Source organism: Coffea arabica, chromosome 6c (genome assembly GCF_036785885.1).
Source record: "Coffea arabica cultivar ET-39 chromosome 6c, Coffea Arabica ET-39 HiFi, whole genome shotgun sequence".
Lineage (NCBI taxonomy): Eukaryota > Viridiplantae > Streptophyta > Magnoliopsida > Gentianales > Rubiaceae > Coffea > Coffea arabica.
In genome coordinates, this window is record NC_092320.1 from 4647954 (window position 1) to 4670609 (window position 22656).

Below are 22656 nucleotides of genomic sequence, written 5' to 3' on the forward strand. Positions count from 1 at the left end.
ACACACCCACCAAATGAACAAAATAAAGAATTTTTACTAGTAAGATGAGAATTAGAAATTCGTCCTTCTCTTCTTTAGTTTTGGGAAGGAAAATTACATTTATTTTTGTAAAAAATATATATATTATAGTAATTTGACGTGTGTGGAATAAAAAATTGATTGAAAAATATATTTATGAAAAATGTATAAATTTTTTTTTTTGTGAAAAATCACGATTCAAAATTGAATATTGCTACTGCAAGTGAAAAGGAACAGCTGAATTGCCTCCTTTGCAATATGCAAAATTACAGATTGAGTGTTAGAGTAGTATTGTACTAAGGGATAATTGCAGAAACCTCACTTGACTTTTATAGTAATAGCATTGACCTCCCCTATTAATTTTAAAATAGCACTAACCTCCCCTATCAAAAGTTGGAGGCAATTTAATAGGTAAAAGTGGATCAATTTACCAAAGTACCCCTGACATGATTTAATTTTACAAAATGAATGTGATGAGTACTTTCATCAAACCCAACAAAACATTTGTTAATAAAAATTACACTAAATTAACTATTTCTGCATAGTTTAACTAAATAACTAATAATCTAATTAATTAATAACTAATTATCTAATTAACTATTAACTAATTAACTAATTATCTAATTGTTAATAGTTATTAACTAATCAAACTATTTCTGCATAATTAAACTAATTAACTATTAACTAATTATCTAATTAACTATTAACTAATTAACTAATTATCTAATTAATTAACTAATTTTTGTTTATCTAATTAACTAATCTCTATTTATCTAATTAACTAATTATCTAATTAACTAATTAACTAAAGTTGTTGTCTATCCAAAACTAATAAACTATTTGCATGTTAAACTAATTAACTAATTAGCTGCTTAACTAATTAACTACCTAATTATCTAATTAATTAATTAACTAATTAACTAATTTTTGTTTATCTAATTAACTAATTATCTAATTAACTAAAGTTGTTGTCTATCCGAAACTAACAAACTATTTGCATGTTAAACTAATTAACTAATTAATTGCTTAACTAATTAACTAAAGCTATTGTCTATCCTAAACTAACAAACTATTTGCATGTTAAACTAATTAACTAATTAGCTAACTAATTATCTAATTAATTAATTAACTAATTTTATTTGTCTAATTAACTAATTATCTAATTAACTAATTAACTAATGTTGTTGTCTATCCAAAACTAACAAACTATTTGCATGTTAAACTAATTAACTAATTAACTGCTTAACTAATTGACAAAAGCTGTTGTCTGTCCGAAACTAACAAAATATTTGCATGTTAAACTAATTAAATAATTAACTACTTAACTAATTAACTAACTAATTATCTAGTTAATTAATTAACTAATTAACTAATTTCTGTTTATCAAATTAACTAATCAACTAATTATCTAATTAACTAAAACCGTTGTCTATCCGAAACTAACAAACTATTTGTATGTTAAACTAATTAACTAATTAACTGCTTAACTAATTACCTAACTAATTATCTAATTAATTAATTAACTAATTAACTAATTTCTATTTATCTAATTAACTAATTAACTAAATCTATTGTCTGTCTGAAACTAACAAACTATTTGCATGTTAAATTAATTAACTAATTAATTAACTAACTAATTAACAAACTATTTGCATGTTAAACTATATGCAGTACGCATTACCTATTTAAAGTATCGACTCTTTATAGGTAATGCATACTGCATATAGTTTAACATGCAAATAGTTTGTTAATTAGTTAATTAGTTAAGCAGTTAATTAGTTAATTAGTTTAACATGCAAATAGTTTGTTAGTTTTGGACAGACAATATCTTTAGTTAATTAGTTAATTAGATAAATATAAATTAGTTAATTAATTAGTTAATAATTAATCAAATAATTAGTTAATAGTTAATTAGTTTAACTATTAACTAATTAGATAATTAGTTAAGCAATTGTCAAGCAAATAATAATTGTCAAGCAATAAGAGGGCAAAATTGGAAGGAATTTCTTATCTCACTTCTACAAAAGCTGTCAGGGAGGTTTCTGCAACAAATTGTTACTGTTCAGGGGAGGTGAATGCAATTTCTAAACCTAGAGGGGAGGTCAGTGCAAATGTCAGTAATCTCAGGAGAGGTTTCTGCAATTATCCCTTGTACTAATGATAAACATTGCCACGTCAGTTAAACTTGAAGCCCAAGTTTACCAATACTTGCATACTGGTACTAATCTACAGCTAAGATCGGATGGTGCACGCTTCCGGTTAGCGTGGTATAAATCGTGAACAAAACAAACAAACAAACAAACAAACATGTTTGATTATTTCGTTTTCAATCAAATAGTATCAATCTGCGTGTCTGCAACGGTAATCTCAGGGATGATGAGAAAGAAGGCCAAAGCGTATAAACTACGCACCAATAATCTCGAGTCTCCACTCCACCTCATGCCAAATTAAAAAGGACGACGACTGCTAGTCAATTTACTTCCACTGTGGCAGTATTTAAAAAAATGTAGCCAAATATCATAAAAATTACCCAACACCATTTTTAAACTTCTACTTATATATTAAATAAATTTCAAAAATTTTTTTTTTGAACTCGTAATCGTAATAACTGCAAAACTACAGCTAAGATTTAGTGGAAAATATTTTTTCCTTTACCATATAATACTCCATCCCTTTTTTTATAACTGACGTTTAAGATTTTACACACCAATTAAGAAAAGCTTTCATTGCTTAAATCTGTACATTATTTTTCTTTTGTACCCTTATTAATTGTCCAATTTACCCATATTTTCTCTCACTAGAGTACTGAATGGTGTTGTTTTACTAGGGTTGTTACAATGAGAGAAGCAATAATTGTTAGGAGTAGTAATTAAGAACCCTGTATTGAAAAAAAATATAAAAGGGTAAAATTGTGAAAAAATAATTAATACTGTATGGGGATAATAAAACGACAGATAAAAGTACACTAGAGCAAATTTCTTAAACGTCAGTTATAAAAAAAGGGAGGGAGTAGTAGTTAGTACTTGTCTGTATACATTCCAGATTCACCAAATAGATTGTTTGGATAATGAATTATTTATCAAAATCTATTTACTTGAATCATTAATACATTTTTAATTTATTTTGTTATCTTACACAAAAAAAAAATACTCATATAATATTTTTTTGAAATATTATCTCAAATAATTTACTATCCAAATAACTATAATAATATCACGATTGATTTTATAAAATTGTTCCACCTGTCCCATCATCAAGCATATATATATATATATATATATATATATATATATATTTGGGATGAAAATTGTTTCAACAATTCCCATTTAAAATTGTTGCAGCCCCGTCCCCATCACCATTGCAATTTCACGTAAACTTCTTGTTGTTAATCAAAATCATCATGTAATAGTAGTAAACTCTTTCTTAATCACTACCTCCAAGTACGCACGCGTTCACGTTACTTAAGTTAGCGTTTCGTTGGGGCAGTAAAAGCCCAAACTACAAAATCATGAACGAAAAAAGCATGCTTGGCAGTCTCCTCTGCTCGGCAGCACCTTTGTAGTCCACCCTCTTTCCTTTCCTGCTGGTGAACGCTGAACATTGCTGCATCAAATTTAAAGCATAATAATTGCATTCATAAATAGTTAATAAGTATCTTCGTCAGAAAAGTGCTGTAAGATTGCTGACAAGTATAAACTGATATTGGGGAGGTTTAGGAGTGCCGGCGATGGCAGGCGTAGACTTACTACTGATTCTGGCTGTGGTGTCGGCCGCCATGCTCATGGTGGTTAATGGTGGCGGAGGAGGATTTCCAGCTAGTGCGCTCACTTTGGAGAGGGCTTTTCCGGTAAACCAGAAGGTGGACCTGGAGGAGCTCAAAGCTAGAGATAGAGCCAGGCACGCTCGCATCTTGCAGAGCTTTGCTGGCGGCATAGTTGATTTTCCGGTCCTTGGCACCTCCGACCCTTACCTCGTCGGGTAACTTGGAAAAGCTTTATTTCTTTTTTCTTTCTTTTCTTTTTTTTTTTTGTTGGGGGGGAGGAGGGGGGGGGGGGGTTGGGTTTCTTTTAAAAAAATTTTGTGTGGAGCTGAACTAGACGTTTTGCAACTGGTAAATTTTGGATGAAATGTCGTGCTTTCCGATGTTAAATTTTGCTTTAATAGATACGAAGATTACTCTTTTTTTTTAGTAGAGGATAAATTGCATGGTTGAGCGTTAAATATCTCTGTTTGTGACTTTTGAGCTTGAATTCTTGGCTGACACTGGACTGATTAATTTGAGGAAAATTACGGTCTTCCTTCTTATTTATTTACGGATTAGGTTGGCAAGTTTATATGGTTTGAAACAAATGCTGTGGTATATCACTTGCATTTGTACAGACTTGCACTGGCACTAGGCTAGAGAAAAGGTTTTATGACTCTTAAGCTGCTACCGTCATTTTCTTGTTCTCTCTTTTCGTCGGTTGAATTTATTGATTCCATTGCTTTCACCACCTGCACCATAGCACCCAGTAGAACGGGTGGGGCAATGGTTAGGGAAGAAGTCCAGGTGGATTATAAGTTTCCGTAACAATTTCTAATGCTTTTGTTTCATTTGTAGCCTTTATTTCACTAGAGTAAAATTGGGATCTCCACCAAGGGAGTTTAATGTGCAAATTGATACGGGCAGTGATATTTTATGGGTTTCATGTGATTCCTGCAATGATTGCCCTCAATCGAGTGGACTTGGGGTAAAATTTTTCTTTCATTCTTGTTATTGCCTTCTTCATTGCTTGAGTTGTATGAAAAAAAGACTCAAGTTGTACCTTATACTGATAACGTCTCGTGTGTTGCAGGTTCAGCTCAATTCTTTTAGTGCTACTGGCTCGTCAACCGCTTCTTTGATATCTTGTTCCGATGCAATTTGTGCTTCTATTGTTCAAACTTCTTCTGCTGAATGCTCCACCCAGGGCAATCAGTGTGGTTACTCCTTTCAGTACGGGGATGGAAGTGGCACTGCTGGATATTATGTCTCTGATCTGCTCTATTTTGACACAATTCTGGGAGCCTCATTCATTGCCAACTCTTCAGCTCCTATTGTGTTTGGGTAAAATTCGGCAACATAATGATTATAAACATTAAAGTTTCCTTAAAACTAACTCTTGTGACTGCTGCACGCATTATGCCTCATAGCCAGAAGATCATAATTTGTACTGGAATCTGACAAGCATAATGTCCTGGCAATTTTCTTTCTCTAGTAATTTAGAGCTTGCATGATTCATTAAAAGCAATAAAAGAAGATAAAAGAAAATGATTCGATGCAGTACGTGGAATTTAAGTCACAGTAACCTTACTCTTGATCCCTGAAGCAAAATAGAGACTCGTTATATAGTTGGGGAAGTATAAATAGTCAAGCTTTGGATGTAATTGGTGTTCCTTATTGCCCCTTTTATCTTCTTTCGCCTAGCTTCTCTACTTTTGCAAGTATATTGTGTTCAGCCATGTGTTTCTTTTGGTCTTACACTGTCTCTTTCTTTCTTAAACTAGTTGTGAGTCTCTTAAATCTTTTGCTTGAATATATTGCTTATGTTTGAATCCATATTTAACAGGTGCAGTACTACTCTGTCTGGAGGCTTGACTAGATCTGATAGAGCAATTGATGGAATTTTCGGATTTGGTCAGCAGGAGATTTCAGTAATAGCACAACTATCATCACGTGGAATTACTCCTAAAGTATTTTCCCATTGCTTAAAAGGTGAAGGCAATGGTGGTGGGATACTTGTTCTTGGTGAGATTTTGGATCCCAGCATCGTTTATACTCCCCTTGTTCCATCACAGTACGTATTTTTTACTGTGTGCAGATATCCTTTTCTTTTCTACTTCTTGTAATTAAGGCTGACAATTTTTGATCCCAAGCAACTATGTAAACTCACTATGATCACAGCAGATTTTATGTTTCATTTTGGTTCAGATGAAAATCTCTTGTTTACATTATCTGATTACAATGTTAGATGTTACATTTTGGGGTTCCCACCGATTATATGTATGCCTAGCTCTTTCTCACTGAAGCATATATATATATATATATATATATATATATATATATATATATATATATATATATATATATATATATATATGCACAAGGAAGAGCTCTGTACATGAAAATCACCTATTAAGAATGAACCTGAGATTATTATAGGAAACTGGGCACTTTACCAACCAAATTGTTTGCTTGTTAACCAATCACATATTATAGTTTTATAGAAGAGTATTCAATGGTTTCTGCCCTGGACTGGTTTTCATTGTTAGACTTGATAATGTCATTAAGAATTGGCTGGCGTACCATTGAGTAATGCAGCAGCATTGTGGATCAATCCACAAGCCAGCTACTTAGGATTTCTTTTTCTTGTACTCGGGAAGTTACATAACTCCAAGAGGAAACATAATTGTTCTTCAGTCAATTTGGTGCACAGAGGAGATAACTAGACATTTTATTTCATTATGGAATGAAATTGTTGAAGGCATAGTGCTCTGTCATCATATACTTTGGCTTTGTTATTCACCAGCACAAGTATTTTTATTTTCTATATTGATCTTGAACCATTAATTGGTTTGAGCATGTTGTTGTCCCATCTCTTTTACTTTGGCTTCATCATTGAGCAGGGTATTGTTGTTGGCTTCATGCTACTGGTTTCTAAATGGATCTTGGTGAACAAATATTTGGTTTAAACATGTAATTGTCCTATTTTTTTATTGCTCCTTTCTTGTGCTTAGTTGCCCTGTAGTCTTTAAGACCTAGAACTTATTAGACATTCTCTCCATATGATAACTTTCAATTGTTAATTTTTCAGGTCTCACTATAATTTGTATCTTCAGAGTATTGCTGTCAATGGGCAAGTGTTGCCTATAGATTCAGCAGTCTTTGCAACATCAGAGAACCGAGGAACCATTGTTGATTCTGGAACCACTTTGGCTTACCTAATTGGAGAAGCTTATGATCCTTTTGTCAGTGCTGTAAGTGATTTGCCTTCATTTTACGTTTGCTTTGAAAGTTATGAAGAAAGCAGTTCACATGAAAATTTCAAAGTAACCATAGATATCTAGGCTCCCTTTTCCTGGAAGATAAGGCTACAGTTTTCTATGTCTTCTGCGAAACTATTAAAATGTTCCTTGTTGAAGGAGGAGTACACACCAAGTGATACATTTTTAAATTCTGGGGGCTTTGTAAGCTGCCTCGTTGTCAAGTGTATATGAATTTAGGACATCTGTTTCATAATGGAAATTATCATTGTTTCTGCTACTTCGATGGTATGTGCAACACCCAGGCAGTGTGTTTGCCCAAGTCAGCAGTTCCATAACTTATAATCATGTAATGCTGAACACTAGTTCGTCTACAATTTTCTTCCCTTTTTTCAAATCTTGACATATTTGTCATTGCATGAAGCATCATCGTGAATTTATTTGCATACTCTGAGGATGTAGTTGTTCTCAAAACTTCATTTGCTATAGATGAGCTTGTATTGAACTTGTAGGTATATAGACATGCCCTAGAGTATCTGACCTTTCAGCATTTTTACTTGGAATGATTTGTTCATTTTCTCTGCAGATAACAGCTGCTGTTTCCCAAACTGCTAGACCAGTTCTTTCAAGTGAAAGTCAGTGTTATTTAGTTTTAGCAGGGTAAATCTCATGCATCATATTAAAATTTATCTCAGAGGTTCTCAGACTCGTTTCTGAAATTTAAAAATGAATTCTTCTTGGTTTCCTAAACAGCATTACTGAGATATTTCCTCCAGTTTCTTTTAACTTTGCTGGTGGTGCCTCCATGGTTTTGAGGCCAGCAGACTACCTTGTTCATTTGGGGTTTGTGGTGAGTATGGAGATTCTGTTGACTAAGCTTTCTTATACCTTTAGAACTTTCTAAAGTGTTGCTATTTCACGTTATCAAATTTGTGGTGTAAATGATGCTGGCTGTGCTACAATTGAGTGAATTCTGCAATCCTAAAGTGAATGTAGTAACTCATTTTGCAGGACGGTGCTGCAATGTGGTGCATTGGCTTCTCAAGGGTAGAAAAAAGCGTGTCAATTTTAGGAGGTTAGGTTTTTTCTGAAAAAAAACTTCATTGCTGTTAATTCTTGTCTGCCGTTTGGCATGAGATAAATAGCTCAGATATGCACTAGGAAATGAAGCATTCTGTTCACCTGCACTTTACATTCTGCATGTCAGCTTTTGCATTTGGTGCATTTTAGTTTAATCTGTCAGACTTGCTGACATGGATCAAGATCACCCTACATACTCAAATTACCAACAAATTTTGGTGCTTGGAATTGAATCAACATCACATCCGTGTCAGCTCTGTAGATGTTGTGAATTGAGAATCAAGATTTCTGAATATGAGGATAAATGCACTTCTGCTAACTTGATAATTAAGTATATTGAACCAAGAAAAAAAGGTTTAATAGTACCCAAAATTTCCCGTGCAGCAATGTGTCTGATATGACTTCTTTCATTAAGTAGATTAAAATGAGTAGATGTGCTGATCAAGATAGGTGCATTTACTTGATCAGAAGATCATCGAACTCTTCTACTTGTTTGATTGTTAGTCTGGATTGTGATGGCTTTTGGATGTCATTTGTCCTTTGCTGTCAAAAGATAGAATGTCTACTTGAGAGTCCTTTTTTCAAGCGTAATCTACAGATTTGCTTTCTTTCTGTGTTCATAAGAAATAGCGGAAGCAATTCCCTCTGTTAGACTACATTTTCTGCATTTATGTTCTTTTCGTGTGTCCTAGTACTTTAATGCTTTTTTTGGTTCGTTACTAAATTTTAAATCTGTCTCACCGTGTTTACAGAGAGTAGCAGAAAGTAATTAGTCCTGCCTGTCTCCAGATAGAGCTTGTCTAGGTAGATGTTTCCTGCTAGGGTGAACAATAATGGACTGTCTTTGGCTTTGGGAAAACTAAAACTTCTTGCTAAAATTTGTGGATGCATGTTAGTCAACATCATGGCTGCAAAATTTTAACCTTTTTGGGGTTATGTCGGTCCCAGAGCCACCAATTTTCAGTACATTGCTTAGTGTTGCTGGTTACAATATTTTGCACATCTAAGCTGGTCATTCAGCCTAACAAAAGTTGTTGGTATTTTGTTTTTAACAGATCTCGTTCTAAAAGACAGGATTTTTGTTTATGATTTAGCTCATCAGAGGATTGGATGGGCAGACTATGATTGTAAGTACTGACAGTTCATTCCAAATATTCCTTTTGTCATATGATAGGAACCTAGCGCTGCCTTTCTAATGTGGATGATCTGTATCATGTTGGGTGTCGTGTATCAGGTTCATTGTCTGTGAATGTCTCTATTACTTCTGGTAAGGATGAATTTGTCAATGCTGGACAGCTGAGGGTAAGCAGTTCAACAAGCAGTGTGTTCTGCGATCTTCTATGCACGAGCACCATTGCTTTGCTTCTGCAAATACTAGTGTTGGTTGGCTCCCAATTTTTGTAATATAAGTTTCAGCCTCAGAATCCTCATTCTTGATTGAAGATAAGCTGTGCCAGTTTATAGCAATTGGCGGGCAGGTGTTAGAGGCTTAGAGCCTTCAATTCATGAGCATAGTTGTCTCCCCTGAGGTTAGTTTTCTTTGTATGTGCTTGTTACTAGTAGGATAGGCCATGATAGGCCGCTGGTCTCTTGGCTCTAACAAAACATGCAGCTCATTCTTCAGTCACCGTCTTTTTTTTAAGTAAGTGGGAAGTTTTGAATTCAGGATCTCTTACTCATAATCCTTTCCACCATACCATCCTTTTTTAAGTAAGTGGGAAGTTTTGAATTCAGGATCTCTTACTCATAATCCTTTCCACCATACCATCCAACCGAATTCTCCCCCTCACTATCTTGAAAATTGTAACATGTAAATTTTGGTCATATTTTACAGCTATAGAATCGATTTATGGTTTATGGGGGATAGAGAGACTAGTTCATTCTTCTTCCACCATGGTGAGAATTGTACAAATAAGGTGAAATTTTGGGGCCTAGAGTTCTTGTAATACGCGTTCGTGTTTGTAATGATCTCTTTCTTCGTTTACTGGATTGACCGGGACATCTTCTCATTCCAAGTTGCTTTCCATTTTGCAATATTCACTGCTAGAATTCCCAATGTCATGCAAACCGAAAATTTTGGACGTAAAGGTTGACTTCTCCAACGAGCTCGATTTGATCAAGTTCTTCCCTGCACAAGTGCAAAGTTCAGCCTTTGAAAAGTTATTATGCATTAGGACGGGTGAAAGTTAAATTGGTGATCAATATGGTTTACAATATATTTCACGGTATAATATCTCTGAAGTGCTCAATTTACTAGTATTACATTGGGTTCTGGATTGCATTATGAATTTTAGAATTTCTGAGGAGAGTTGTAATGATTTGTGTAAATTGGTTTGAGATTGCATTTTCTGCTTACTCGACTTTGGCACTAATGAATATTAAGTCAAGAAAATATGGACTAATGCTATATTGGAATTTGATGCCCGTGGATTCACTGGCGGTTTTCTAAGTATTCTCATTCCTTCTCACTGCTTGTGATAGTCCTTAGAGCTATTAAATGGAACGATTGAGCTCGACTCGATAAGGCTCGAACTAGGCTCGTTAATTGTGGTAAACGAGTTGAGCTCGAGCTCGAGATATGCTCGTTTAATTAACAAGTCGTAAACGAGTCAAGTTCGAGTTCCAGATATACTCGTTTAATTAACAAGTCGCGTAGACTCGATTCATTTGTTATCCGAGTAGTTTGATTAGGTTTGATAAACATGGGTATATATGTCATTTTAAAATTCAAAAGTATAAAAATTGAAAATTATAAGTTTTTATTGTGGTCAATTTGCACGAGCTCGAGCTCGTTTGTGATAAACGAATCGAGTTCAAGTTTGAAATCGAGTCACATGTTTTATTTGGTGAGTCGAGTTTGAACACATTTTAAAGCTCATTCAAGTTTGGTTCGAGTTAAACTCGAGTCGAGCGCGGCCGCCAAATACTTGACTCAATTACCAGCACTAATTCACCGTCTCTGCTTCTTTCTTTATTTCTTTCTTCTTCTAAAGTTTCCAACAATAGATTGTGTTACTTTTTTTTTTTGTTTAAATTCAAAGAATATTCCAAACCTTTCAAGGAGAAGGAAAAAGGGGAGGAACTTCAAGTTCCGCCCCAGTTTAAGTTTGCTACAGGACTCACAAGCTTAAACGCCCAAGTAGTATTGTGCTTTTTGCCCGTCCTTGGCTTCGAATATACAACTTCATTACTGAGTGGATCTCTGACCTATTAATGGAATTTGAGCGTTAGCTTAATTCAACTGCCTATTAAATTCAAAAGCCACTAGTATTATTTACGAAAACATAATCATAGTAAAAAATCCTTTGTAAATCATGTTGCGTACCTATTATCATTGTAGCTTGGGGAAAAAATCTATTACCATCGTTGCTTCTCAAAAATTTACCTATTACCGTTCAAGGCATACATTCCAGGATCCCAAATTCTCGACAAATTGACAGGTGAAACAATACACCATGTGACCTGCTAGACACTCCGGTGTAAAACGGTTTTGAGCATCCAACGGAAATGCTGATTGTCACATATTTCCTATATCATTTCTATGCCGTTCTGAATGTACAACAAAGAACTGAAGCTCCGCTTCCATGACAACAAACAAAGAACAGGAAACCCATGGTACAAAATCAACTAAATTACAGATGATTTGCAATCCTAAGGACTTTCAAAATAAAGAACAAAAAAGAAAGACCCAATAAGAATCTAAAAGGAAAAACTAGTGTAACTGCAAAAAATAAGATTAGAGCTTTCATCTCCACTTCTCCTGCAGCTCCTTCCTTTCTGACAAAATCCAAGTCACGAATATAGCCACCACAAGTGCAACAATTGTAATGAGCAGGAGAGCGTAACTGAAGTCTTCAGTAAGAGAATCATAGGTCTTCGAAGGTGCAAGCCTGGTAAAAAAGAGATCCACCCCATGGGCAAAGACGAGAGTAGTTGACTCTAACTTCGCAGGGACAGTTACTATGCCTCTAAGGCCTTCCACCTTAAGGGCATGCGTCACGTAAGACTGCAACCAACAAAAAAGTCGGCATTTAGTCAGGAAACAAATACGTTCCGACTGATGAATTGAGTAATGAGATCTTCATGATGTTACATAGCAACAATATGATATGGACAATGATATTATACCTGTGGAATGATTGGTAATGAATCGGTAAGCGGTATAATTCCTTCCTCTTTCTCAGCTTGTGTGGGGTTAAGTGTTCGCCGAGGATCCAAGAAACGTTTATCAAGTGCCAAAACCTATAAAGTGTCAAGACAAAAAACTGCAATGAGCAAACAACGAAACGTATAAAACTGAACCACCAAAAAAAAAAAATTATATCCTTAGGACAGTGCCTACTATGAAGAAAGCATGAAAAAGGGTAGAAGTGGAGAAATGAGGGACGAACCAATCAAGCATATGAACTGTAACAGCTTACCTGATCACCAACAGTGCCAATAAGTAGTTGTTTGGAAGTTATGCCTTTAGCTGTGGATGTTGTGGATATTGCTTTCAGAGAGTGGGAAAAAAAGTAAGATTGCTGTTTAGTCACGACTTCTGTACGAGTGTAAGCTGAAATAGCTGAGGTCAAATTATGTTTCCCAAGAACCAACTTCAAGACATCCTTGTTGTCCTGCATTTCATTAGAAACTTAGATATAGCATAGTTAAGAATAAATGGAACATAGAAGGATCATGTTGTAGAATATACCGCCCGAGACTGATCATAAATTTCGATCACAGACATCTCATATCTGTGAGCTCTAAGGTTAAAGTAGTGGTAAACAACCCAATTCTCACTAACGACCTTCAGAGAGAAAATATGAGTTAGAATATATGTCATGAAAAGCATGAGATGGAAAACTCTCAGTGGACAATCTGACATCAACACTTTCTTCCCCTTTATATTATTGAAAGGCAAGCAGACTTACTGCATGGACAGGACCCTGTGAACCATAATGGGTCATGCGATGCAGAATACGTCCAGTTATGGTGTCAACAAGATAAACAACCAGCCAAGATTCATCAGGGGTGACAGATCCAATATCTCCAGCTGCTTGTGGAGCAACAGTTGCAATGAAGAGCAGATTCTTAGATATATATTTATACATCACATCCTGATCCGCTACTACTTTTGCTTGAGTGTGAACTGCCTGAAGATTAAGAGACATATAATAACAGAGAAGATTATAATCTATACATGACAGTACAAAATGTAAATAAGCCCCAACAAAGCTTGTACAGGACTTATGTGCTCAAATTCATAGGTCTGAAAGAGCAAACCAACAACCAATATGCTTAGAGCGAGACATAATTTCGCATGAAAATGAACACTTCTTTAAGATCATCACTAAACAATCTGCATAATGGAAAAGATAGTAATTCAAAGTGCATCTAAAAGCAAAAACACAGGACAAATCATAGTCAAGGTCCAACTTACCAAATACCACTCTTCCTTTTAAATTTTTTGGCCCATAAACTAAACATATTCAACAGAAAGAGTAGCACTTGTATGGGTGTGATTGTACTTCAATACTCTGACAACTCAGTACTAAAGTGAAAGATATAAAGTACCTCATTCAACTTCCTGGTTGCAGTTGCAATGATCCTTTCTGATTCTGAAGGGAAAACAATTGACCACAGATTCCTCGTGCCGAAACAATATTCATCAGGCAGCTGTAAAATGCAATTCTCCTTTGCTGCATGTCCCCTTAAGATACCATTATCAGCTTCCACTGAATACCAATAAATGTTTCCAACCTCGCGTTGAAAAATGGCAAGAGCCTCAGGACTTCTGGGATATAAGTGGGCATGCCAATCCTTATCTATCAATAGATGCAAACGCTGCTCTCTGGAATCAGTATGTGGCAGAGGAATAATTTGCACGATCGAATGAAAAGGTCCAACAGAATTAAGCTCCTTTCCTGTGTATGCATCAACAATGGAGTACACACCAGGGGAATCAAGATTAGGTCCACATCTACCAAGCACAAGTATTGATGGGTTCTCATCCAGTGCATGATGATGAGGGACTTGCCATTGGTGTAATGTAAGAACATTAGGAGCTTCACATGTTTGTGACTTGCGCAGAGAATTCAACAAGACAGACCACACAATTTGCCCATCTCCTGTGTGCAAAGCAAAAAGTTTCCCTGCTCGAGTAAGTACAATGATCAGTTTTCGAAACCCATTGTGATCTCGAGTCATCTTGCTCTTCTCGGAACTTTGTACCCTCAGTTTTTGTATGGCTGCAATATCATCAGGGTTTGCAAGCATAAGGGTTCCTTTAAGCTTCAGTACATGCCCCTTCAAGCAGGAAAACAAAATATTAAGCAGAATAGAGGAACATATAAGAGCTAGCAAGTCAAAGGAGATCACATGCAAGAATAACACAGAAGAGGCTCAAGTTTCTCATCTGTAGAAGCTCAGATATATCACTAAAAAGAGGGAATAAATTTATGAAGTGCTGGTTGTGGAAGGACAAGGCACTAAACCACTATAATTATTTGTTATCTAGTCCTAAGCATGTTAGCAAAATCCATCACACAACAGAACTCTGAATAACTGTGAAGGGATTGGCTGCATGCCAGAAGAACTCTAAGTGAGAAACCAATATCAAATGCAATTTTGAGGAGGTCATGTTTTGACTATATTGCCACAAATGCATTCACCCTAATTTGGAGACAAAGAAGGTACTATAAAAGAGGTACATAAACCCACCAATTTGTTTTCATTTTTGGTTTTCTTCCCTCCTCCCCCCCTCCTGATTGTAACATGAATTAGTGTTAGTCTTTACTAAGAAAACATCTTGAAACCTAGTAAAATGCATTTATGACAGCTTCAAAATAATTCTGGAACCTCATACCTTAAGCCATTCCAAAAGGCTGTGCTCCACTGTTGCAACAGATACACTATCCTTCTCTAGTGGTAGTTCTGATGTTGTGACTTCAACAATTGAAGCCAGCCCATCTTCCCTGCTCCAGACAATTTCCCCTTGCTGTACTAACAAAAGGGAATGGTCTTCCATGACAATCAAGGCCCTAAATCCTGATGACCTGTCTGTTCGCACATAATTGTTGAGGAAAATCCGCTGTGCGAGCCCTCTCTGACAATCCATATAACTAGTTTCTTTTATCAGATGGTTGCTCCAGTCACTAACGAGTTTCACAGTAAGCTGAATCTTATTGTCTCCATGTTGAATCAGGGCAATGGCTTGTTGATCTTCAAGGATTGAGAGAGAATCACTAATAATTGCAGTATGATCAATTTGGCCCACAACCACAAACTTGCCTTCATTTGTTAGTTTTACAAATATAATAAACTCTTTTACTTTTACTGCAACCATTTCAATAAGCTTATAAGGCAAAATTGCAGCAACTCCTGATGAATCCAACAGGAGATCTGAAATATGCACTTGTTCAATACTAATTTCACCATCCCGGAAGCGAACTGATACCAATGAGGATCGAGTGGAATCAAGTGCCACAGCAGTGTCACTTTTGAGGAATGAAATGTCCCCACAGAACCCACCAGTGAATCGAACTTTATCATGCTTCAGCAACTCCCCATTCTTTGCATTGATTTCAAAAGTGGCAAAATGAGAAGAACCAATAAATCCTAAAGCATAAATGATATTACTTCCATGACGATGAATCAACTGCTGAACATCAATGCTGCAATCAAGCAAATGTCAAATAGCTAATGTCAGAGCACAGCCATAAAAGTATTAAAAAAAATGACTTGTTTAACTGGAACAGTAGTCAAACCCTTCAGATGCTAAATCTTTCGTCCAAAGCACTTCCCCATCAATGCTTGAAACAGCGTAAAGACTCCCACTACCATAAGCCAGGATCAGATCATCCTTGCCAACTTTTAAATTTGTCTGTACAACAGCAAGTCCTAAACATCATCCTCAAACAATAATTCATAGATAGCATTTGTTCGAGATCATTAAGGGGCTCAAAACCACTAAGAATGGTGAAGCAAACTAGAGCCAACCCATTCAATGTTTGAGTTACAGTAAGAGTGTTCCACTGTTTTCTAATTGATACATAGACTAAAGTATGAAACATCAAAGATCATCCAAGGTCACACAAGGCAAAAATTTCTAGAAACATCAAAGAAGTGGTGTATGAAAGCTTAGATTAAGACATTGTTTGTGAGAAGAAATTAAACAGACAAAGTCAATGACTCACTGGAATGGATAATATAGACCTTGAAGCTGTTGAGCCCGGAAGAAATGATTCCCATATCATCTGCCCATCAGGCAGGTTCCAAGCTCTTAAATATTTTCCACCAGATGACAGAGTAATAACATCTGAAAAGGAATATGGAAATAATCCTCCATGAGATTAGAGTGCAGGCCAAATAGATCCCAGAAAACTTGTGGGAATAATGATTAATAAAAGGATTACCTCCTTTTCTTATCTGCATTGACTAATAAGAATCTAGAAAATATTTACAACTATTTTTGCTTTCATTTCATTAAACATTTTTATTTTCATGTCTCTCACACTAGGCCAATATTAAGATAGACATTCAAAAACTTCCAATTTGTCAGATTATCCTTTTAAAGTTTGGGGATGAGGGGGTCATACACTCAGTACTGCAAGTGAAGGATCGTTGGGATAAGAGTTCTCTTTATGTGGACAATAATTATCATTGTTCCTTCATACTCCCAACTCTAACATGTAGTTCCTTCACAGTTCCAACTCAGAAAAACCTACTCTGATTGATATAAGAAAGATAAAACCTCAGATCTCAGAATGTGCTTGCTAAGATCAGAAAACATCCTAAGTTGAGAAGTAGTGGACGCAGTATAAAATTGACCATGAAAACTGCTCCAGGTAAGTGTCATAATATGAAAGCTCCAAAGCAAGAGAGAAACTTATACGGTTAAAGGTACAATAATCTGCGTAATCAGGAAGCAAAACCTAGCAGGTTCACAGGCTCTGACATCCAGACCATTGGCACTAGGATTACAGGGTACATATCTTATTCACTAACTGTTCACAAAAGATTCTGTGTGATCCTTAATTAAAAGAACAGGAGGAATATCTCGCCTACTTAAATAAATTGACTATCCGTGTAACCATCTGCTGAAGATGCCTTCTAGGAATGCAAAACTTATTGTTCTGTGAGCTTAAGGAATTGAGAGACAATCCAAAACTCAGAACCAAAAAACTAAAAGCAATAGGAAATATAAATATTACATTTTCCAAGGGCGATATCAAGTTCATTGACGGTGTCATTAGAACCCAAAACATGCCTCCAAACTGCAACATGGAAATTCAGAATCAGTGGACAATCAACATTCTGTGCAAAACGAATCCCCACTAAATCATTGATTCAATTTTAAACAAAAATGCAAAGTACTGACAAATCTCTCCGCGGCGAAGATCGAGCGAAGCGATGACGTTCTCCTCTGTGGAGACCACCACGCGCTTCCGCCCGGCCTTTTGAGTGTGGAAAACTGCGTGCTTCACCTTGCCTATGTACTGCTGATGCCTAACATCAATAATCAACTGGTTACCCAAGCTACTTTTTACCTCAATATCAAAACATAAAGCATTCGAAAACCCAGTAGCACGGAAGAAGATAGCAAGGCATACCAGTCCATGAGACCCACTTGGTCTTGATAGAGGGAGAAAGTGGGGTGAGAGAGCGATAAGAAAAAAAGGAAGAGAAGCAAAACCCTAATCCTAATCGCCATGGCCATGGCGATTAGTCCTTAGCCGCTGAACGTTTTAGAGAGCGACGGACAAAGATCAACAGATCTAAGAAGGCGAAGTTTACAAAAGGAAACTCTGCCTCGCGAGGAGTTAATTAAGATTTTTTAGACCCATTGAGGTGCCCAGGAGCAGGGCTGTGGGTGCTCTACATACTGTATCCAAAACGACACCGTCTAAGGTGAGTCAATAATCGCTATGTAGCCGGCCGGCTGCGATTCCCGAGTTCCTTGTTCCTTGTTCCTTTCTGGGTTAATTACATTTACCTCCCCTGAGGTTTGACCATATTACCAAGCAATCCCTGTAATTTGTCCAAATAACGGTGTCACCCTTTGAATGATCAAACATTTAACAAAAACCCCCTTAATGCCGAAAATGCCCTTATTGAAGCCATATTACATTAAAAAAAGAACATATTTTTATTTTATTAACCCTGAAGCAATCCAAAAAAATAAAAAAAAGTTTTTTGCTTATTATTTTATAAAAACCATATCTTTGCTTCCATAAATAGTTTTGAATCAATAATTATTTTAAATCTTAAAAATGAATATTAAAAATTAGATAAATTGAAAGAAAAATAAAAAAAAACAATTATTTTAATTCCTGGAGTATGGTTCGAATTTGTTCAAGGCATGTTGCGGAGAGCACAAGGCATGTTTTCCTCAATTTGAACCATACTCCAGGAATTAAAATAATTTCTTTTTTTATTTTTCTTTCAATTTATCTAATTTTTAATATTCATTTTTAAGATTTAAAATAATTATTGATTCAAAACTATTTATGGAAGTAAAGATATGGTTTTTATAAATAATAAGTAAAAACTTTTTTCTATTTTTTTGGATTGCTTCAGGGTTAATAAAATAAAAATATGTTCTTTTTTTAATGCAACATGGCCTCAATAAGGGCATTTTCCGCATTAAGGGGGTTTTTGTTAAATGTTTGATCATTCAAAGGGTGAAACTGTTATTTGGACAAATTACAGGGATTGATTGGTAATATGGTCAAACCTCAGGGGAGGTAAATGTAATTAATCCTTCCTTTCTTGTTTTCTTATTATTATTATTATTATTATTTACTTTTCCCCATATTTTTTGTCCTGGTAAATTAAGATCTGTTATTAGTACCCTGTATCGGATTTAACGGGATTAAGTTTATAATCTGTTCTTAGCTAGTTTTTCCTGATGCGATCGGTGATTCTAGTTGTAAGTTTACGTTTTATGCTTTACACCGTGCGACCCCCAACATCAAATATTAACATGGATCAAGTTTTTAAATAGTGTTAACGTAGAATATATATATATATATATATATATATATATATATATATACATCGGATGTTGCAGATATATGCCGCTTTAGCTGTTGTAGATTTATGCTGCACGTGTAAAAATTACAGTTGAAATTTGAAACCATATACAAATTCCACCCTATAATTTTACAGTTTAGCAAAACTTGTAACTTGATTTCTTCAAAAAATAAACTTTTTATGCGCTGACCATGCAATGATTTTTTATACAAATAATTTTGGATATATGTCACATGTACATGTTTAGAATTTTAAATTTGAATTTATGTTACATGTCGTATGAATTTATGTTACGTGTCGTATGATTTAAACATGCTAGTATAAAAACATTTACACTAACAATGTATAAAAAAATTATCCCTCTTTCAAGTGACATGAGCCTTTTTAATTTACTTCAAAGGTGCATAAAATAATCAAGACACAATATAAAATATTTATCATGTAATTTATGCAAACTATGAGATGACATTGCCAAAAATCGGATGAAAATTATTTAATCTAGCTAAATTATAGTTCTCTTGGTAAGGCTTGCAAAATTTTCACCTGCTCCACTAGCTTTTTCAGTTTCATTTCACTACCTTGCCTAATAACTAAAATGGGATTAGTACCGACTTGTTTATGAATAACTACTACGTATAAGCTTGCAATAAGACTACTATGGTTTGTTGACGTATGGAAGGACCGTTCAAGCAATCAACTGTTCCGGCCCAAGACATAATGGATCAAATATATAATACGAATGTGCTAGGCTCTGTATGGGTTTAAAATAGATAGCGGAAACTAAAATGGATTCAAGTTGGCAATATGAGACTAAGCCTGATATGAGTCGTGCCCACGCCATTTTCTTAAACCCTCCCCCTTTCTTCCCATATCCTTCCCTGCTCTAGTTGCCCACATTACCTGATACTAGTTGGTTTGGGCCTCGCTGTAAGCGCGAGGGTGCTTCGACTTCATTGTTTGAATGTGTTTGATAAATGAAAATCTATCTACTGAACTTGTTAAGCAGTGCTAAACTTATGTGTATTTTTTTTCAGCACAAGAATCCAAACTGAATGATTAATTCTAATAAGAATCAATAAATTTACTTCAACCATCTTATCTTATCTACCAAATCTACCATTGTTTGTTAATTATGTTCAAAAAATTTATCTAATTAAACAATCTAATATTCTCTATCTAACGATTTTTAGTTTCTCTTTTCTCCCTTTTTAATGACTTTTACATCTTTTCCACACTCCTCATATAATATATTTAATCTTTTTATATTAATTTGATTTAAAAATAAATATTGTCATTTTCATACCTAATAATTTTAAACTAATTAAATCATAGATTCTATTTCTTTTTTTAATGAAAAGATACAAGGGCAAAATTGTCAAATTAAACTTATTAAGCATTCAATTATAAATATTTATCAAACAATATACATAGGTTTAGCATTAAAATTCAAACATTCATATATTTCTTTTCAGTGCTTAAAATTCAGCAAATTAATTGTTTCAGCATTCAAATTTCATAATTCAAATTCAGTTTTATCGAATGGAACCTAGGCTTGATATGAGTCGTGCCCATGCCATTTTCTTAAACCCTCCCCCTTCGTCCCCATGTCCTTCCCTGCTCTAGTTGCCCACATTACCTTATACTAGTTGGTTTGGGCCTCGCTGTGAGCGCAAGGGTGCTCCGACTTCGTTGTTTGAATGGGTTTATAGAGTTTTGGTATTAATTTTAGGGATAATTTTAGAAACCTCTCTTGAAATTTTTAATAGTTTTACTTAGTACCCTTGAAGTTTTAAAAATTACACATACTTCCCTTAAATTTACCATTTTGCCAACAAAAACTATTCAATGGTAGAATTTGTGAATGAATAACCCAATTTGCCCTCATTAAATCGTGAAGTTCATTTTACCTTTTTATAAAATTTTATAAAAATATATGGAATATGTACAAAATCTCAAACTTACTTTCAACATTTATCTCTACTATTTTAACCATTTTATATTCCTACATCTCAAATTAGTACTATTATCATCATGACCACAGTTACCATCAATTCTTAAATTCTAAAATCTCAATCTAAGTTACAAAAGGGAAAAAAAATCAATACTGTTAAACTTAACAGATTTCACTAGTTGTATTAATATAATATCTCATCCCTCAAATGTTGGACTACCATTTCATGCCCGTTATATTTAAATCTTCAACTTACATTTTCTTCTAGTCATCTTTAGATCTTTCAAGCCAAACTAAAATTACTTTGTAATATGTTATAATTATATTTAGGACATAATTAGTTATTCTATAAGTGACCTTGTTTTTGTTTCCATTAAATATTTAATTGTGTGGTGCATTCCTATGCACAAAGATGAGGAGCGAGCGTATTATTTAATTGAATGAAAAATATTAATATATCAAGGTTATTATGATAATTTTATAGGGTCATGAAAGGTAAGTGTAATATTGAAAATCTCAAGGGTACTAGATGAAACTGTCAGAAATTTGAGAGAGGTTTTTGAAATTATCCCTTAATTTTATGTAGGCAATATATGAAGTTGCATCTTACACATTGATAGATGAACAAATCATGTTTACATATGGCCTTGAGCAAACTGTCGTGAAAAGCCATCAAAAGTTACAACAGTCACTTGGGATGAACAAAAGCATGTTGCTAGCTAATACATATACGTTGCTTGTGCTAGCTTTGGTGCTGATAATGCTTGGAGGTTGTCTTTGGCATTCACACAATATACCATCTACATTTTGATCCTTTTAGGTCGAAGTTGATTTAGTCAGTTTTTTTTTTTTTTTCACGTTTGGATGGATTCTTGCTTGCTACTGGGAGGGAAGTAGAAGAACTGAAGGGGATGGCGTCAGGTGCGGAATCAACCTGGCTGACCATGAATGTTTTTTTTTTTTTTTTTTTTTATACTGATGCATAGCGTGATGATGTAGCACAATTGGTTAGACTTTTTTTTTCGGAAACGACAACAGTTATATAATCTAATCTATTTTACACTAAGAGAGAGGGGGCAGACCTAAAAATGCCTAAAGATAATCCGGAAGGGACTAAACCACCACCGGATTAAATCGGTGCACAACACACCCGCTTGAATTTTTTGAAACAAATCACTTAAATGTGGCATTTTGGTGGTAAAAAGGAGAAAAGCACGTAGCAACAAACAAGGAAAGAAGCCATACGTCCACCGCACCGCCCAACACACCGTTAAAGATTTTGAATGGCAACTTTAGCCATGCAAAGACGAACAGACTATAAATAAACCCAACGTTTCCTATTGTCACTAATTACTCAGTGAGGGACAAAACTCGAATCAAAGGGTATAATAATCTGAAAAAATGCAACAAGAAATTCCAGCCACACATGTGTACCTCCTCCACTCCCCTTTTTTTTTTTTTTTTTTTTTTTTCTCTCTCCCCCTCTATACATCCCAAACCTGCCAACTAGGATTTGAATCATGGTGTATCAGACGAGAATTTAACTCAACATTGGCATGCACGCAAAAACATGTGTGACACAATCAAAT

At 34.9% G+C, this 22656-nt stretch overlaps 2 protein-coding genes across 3 annotated transcripts; one reads left to right on the forward strand and one right to left on the reverse strand.

Annotated features, from left to right (window-relative positions):
• The first annotated feature begins 3349 nt into the window (after positions 1 to 3349).
• On the forward strand, positions 3350 to 10502 carry LOC113697476 (aspartic proteinase 36). 2 transcript variants are annotated; one of them, XR_003449883.2, is made up of 11 exons: positions 3350 to 3996; positions 4619 to 4748; positions 4854 to 5104; positions 5607 to 5834; positions 6852 to 7014; positions 7607 to 7680; positions 7774 to 7870; positions 8032 to 8095; positions 9156 to 9227; positions 9335 to 9629; positions 10148 to 10502. XR_003449883.2 is itself a non-coding variant. In XM_027217115.2 (10 exons), the coding sequence occupies exons 1-10, from the start codon at positions 3746 to 3748 to the stop codon at positions 9502 to 9504; spliced, it is 1500 nt and encodes a 499-aa protein (XP_027072916.1). In that variant the 5' UTR covers positions 3350 to 3745; the 3' UTR covers positions 9505 to 10109. The 2 variants fall into 2 exon arrangements, 1 of the variants encoding a protein (XP_027072916.1); XM_027217115.2 differs by lacking the exon at positions 10148 to 10502 and having other exon boundaries at positions 9335 to 10109.
• Positions 10503 to 11588: 1086 nt separating this feature from the next.
• On the reverse strand, positions 11589 to 17981 carry LOC140008319 (uncharacterized). Its single transcript, XM_072052250.1, has 12 exons — positions 17694 to 17981; positions 17462 to 17589; positions 17295 to 17357; positions 16278 to 16399; positions 15849 to 15964; positions 14948 to 15755; positions 13657 to 14388; positions 13014 to 13235; positions 12794 to 12889; positions 12522 to 12716; positions 12229 to 12342; positions 11589 to 12106 (listed from the first exon to the last, which is right to left on the reverse strand). Exons 1-12 carry the CDS (start codon positions 17798 to 17800, stop codon positions 11846 to 11848), a joined length of 2964 nt encoding a protein of 987 aa, XP_071908351.1. The 5' UTR covers positions 17801 to 17981; the 3' UTR covers positions 11589 to 11845.
• Positions 17982 to 22656: the final 4675 nt, after the last annotated feature.

Excerpts from the sequence above, each read along its gene's own strand:
- LOC113697476 (XM_027217115.2), top strand. The coding sequence starts at position 3,746 with ATGGCAGGCGTAGACTTACTACTGATTCTGGCTGTGGTGTCGGCCGCC. Across the intron at positions 7,015-7,606 it reads ATGATCCTTTTGTCAGTGCT|ATAACAGCTGCTGTTTCCCA; the intron begins GTAAGTGATTTG and ends TTTTCTCTGCAG. Across the intron at positions 9,228-9,334 it reads TGGATGGGCAGACTATGATT|GTTCATTGTCTGTGAATGTC; the intron begins GTAAGTACTGAC and ends GTCGTGTATCAG.
- LOC140008319 (XM_072052250.1), bottom strand. The coding sequence starts at position 17,800 with ATGGCCATGGCGATTAGGATTAGGGTTTTGCTTCTCTTCCTTTTTTTC. Across the intron at positions 14,389-14,947 it reads GCCTTTTGGAATGGCTTAAG|GGGCATGTACTGAAGCTTAA; the intron begins GTATGAGGTTCC and ends TCCTGCTTGAAG. Across the intron at positions 12,717-12,793 it reads TTTATGATCAGTCTCGGGCG|GACAACAAGGATGTCTTGAA; the intron begins GTATATTCTACA and ends AATGAAATGCAG.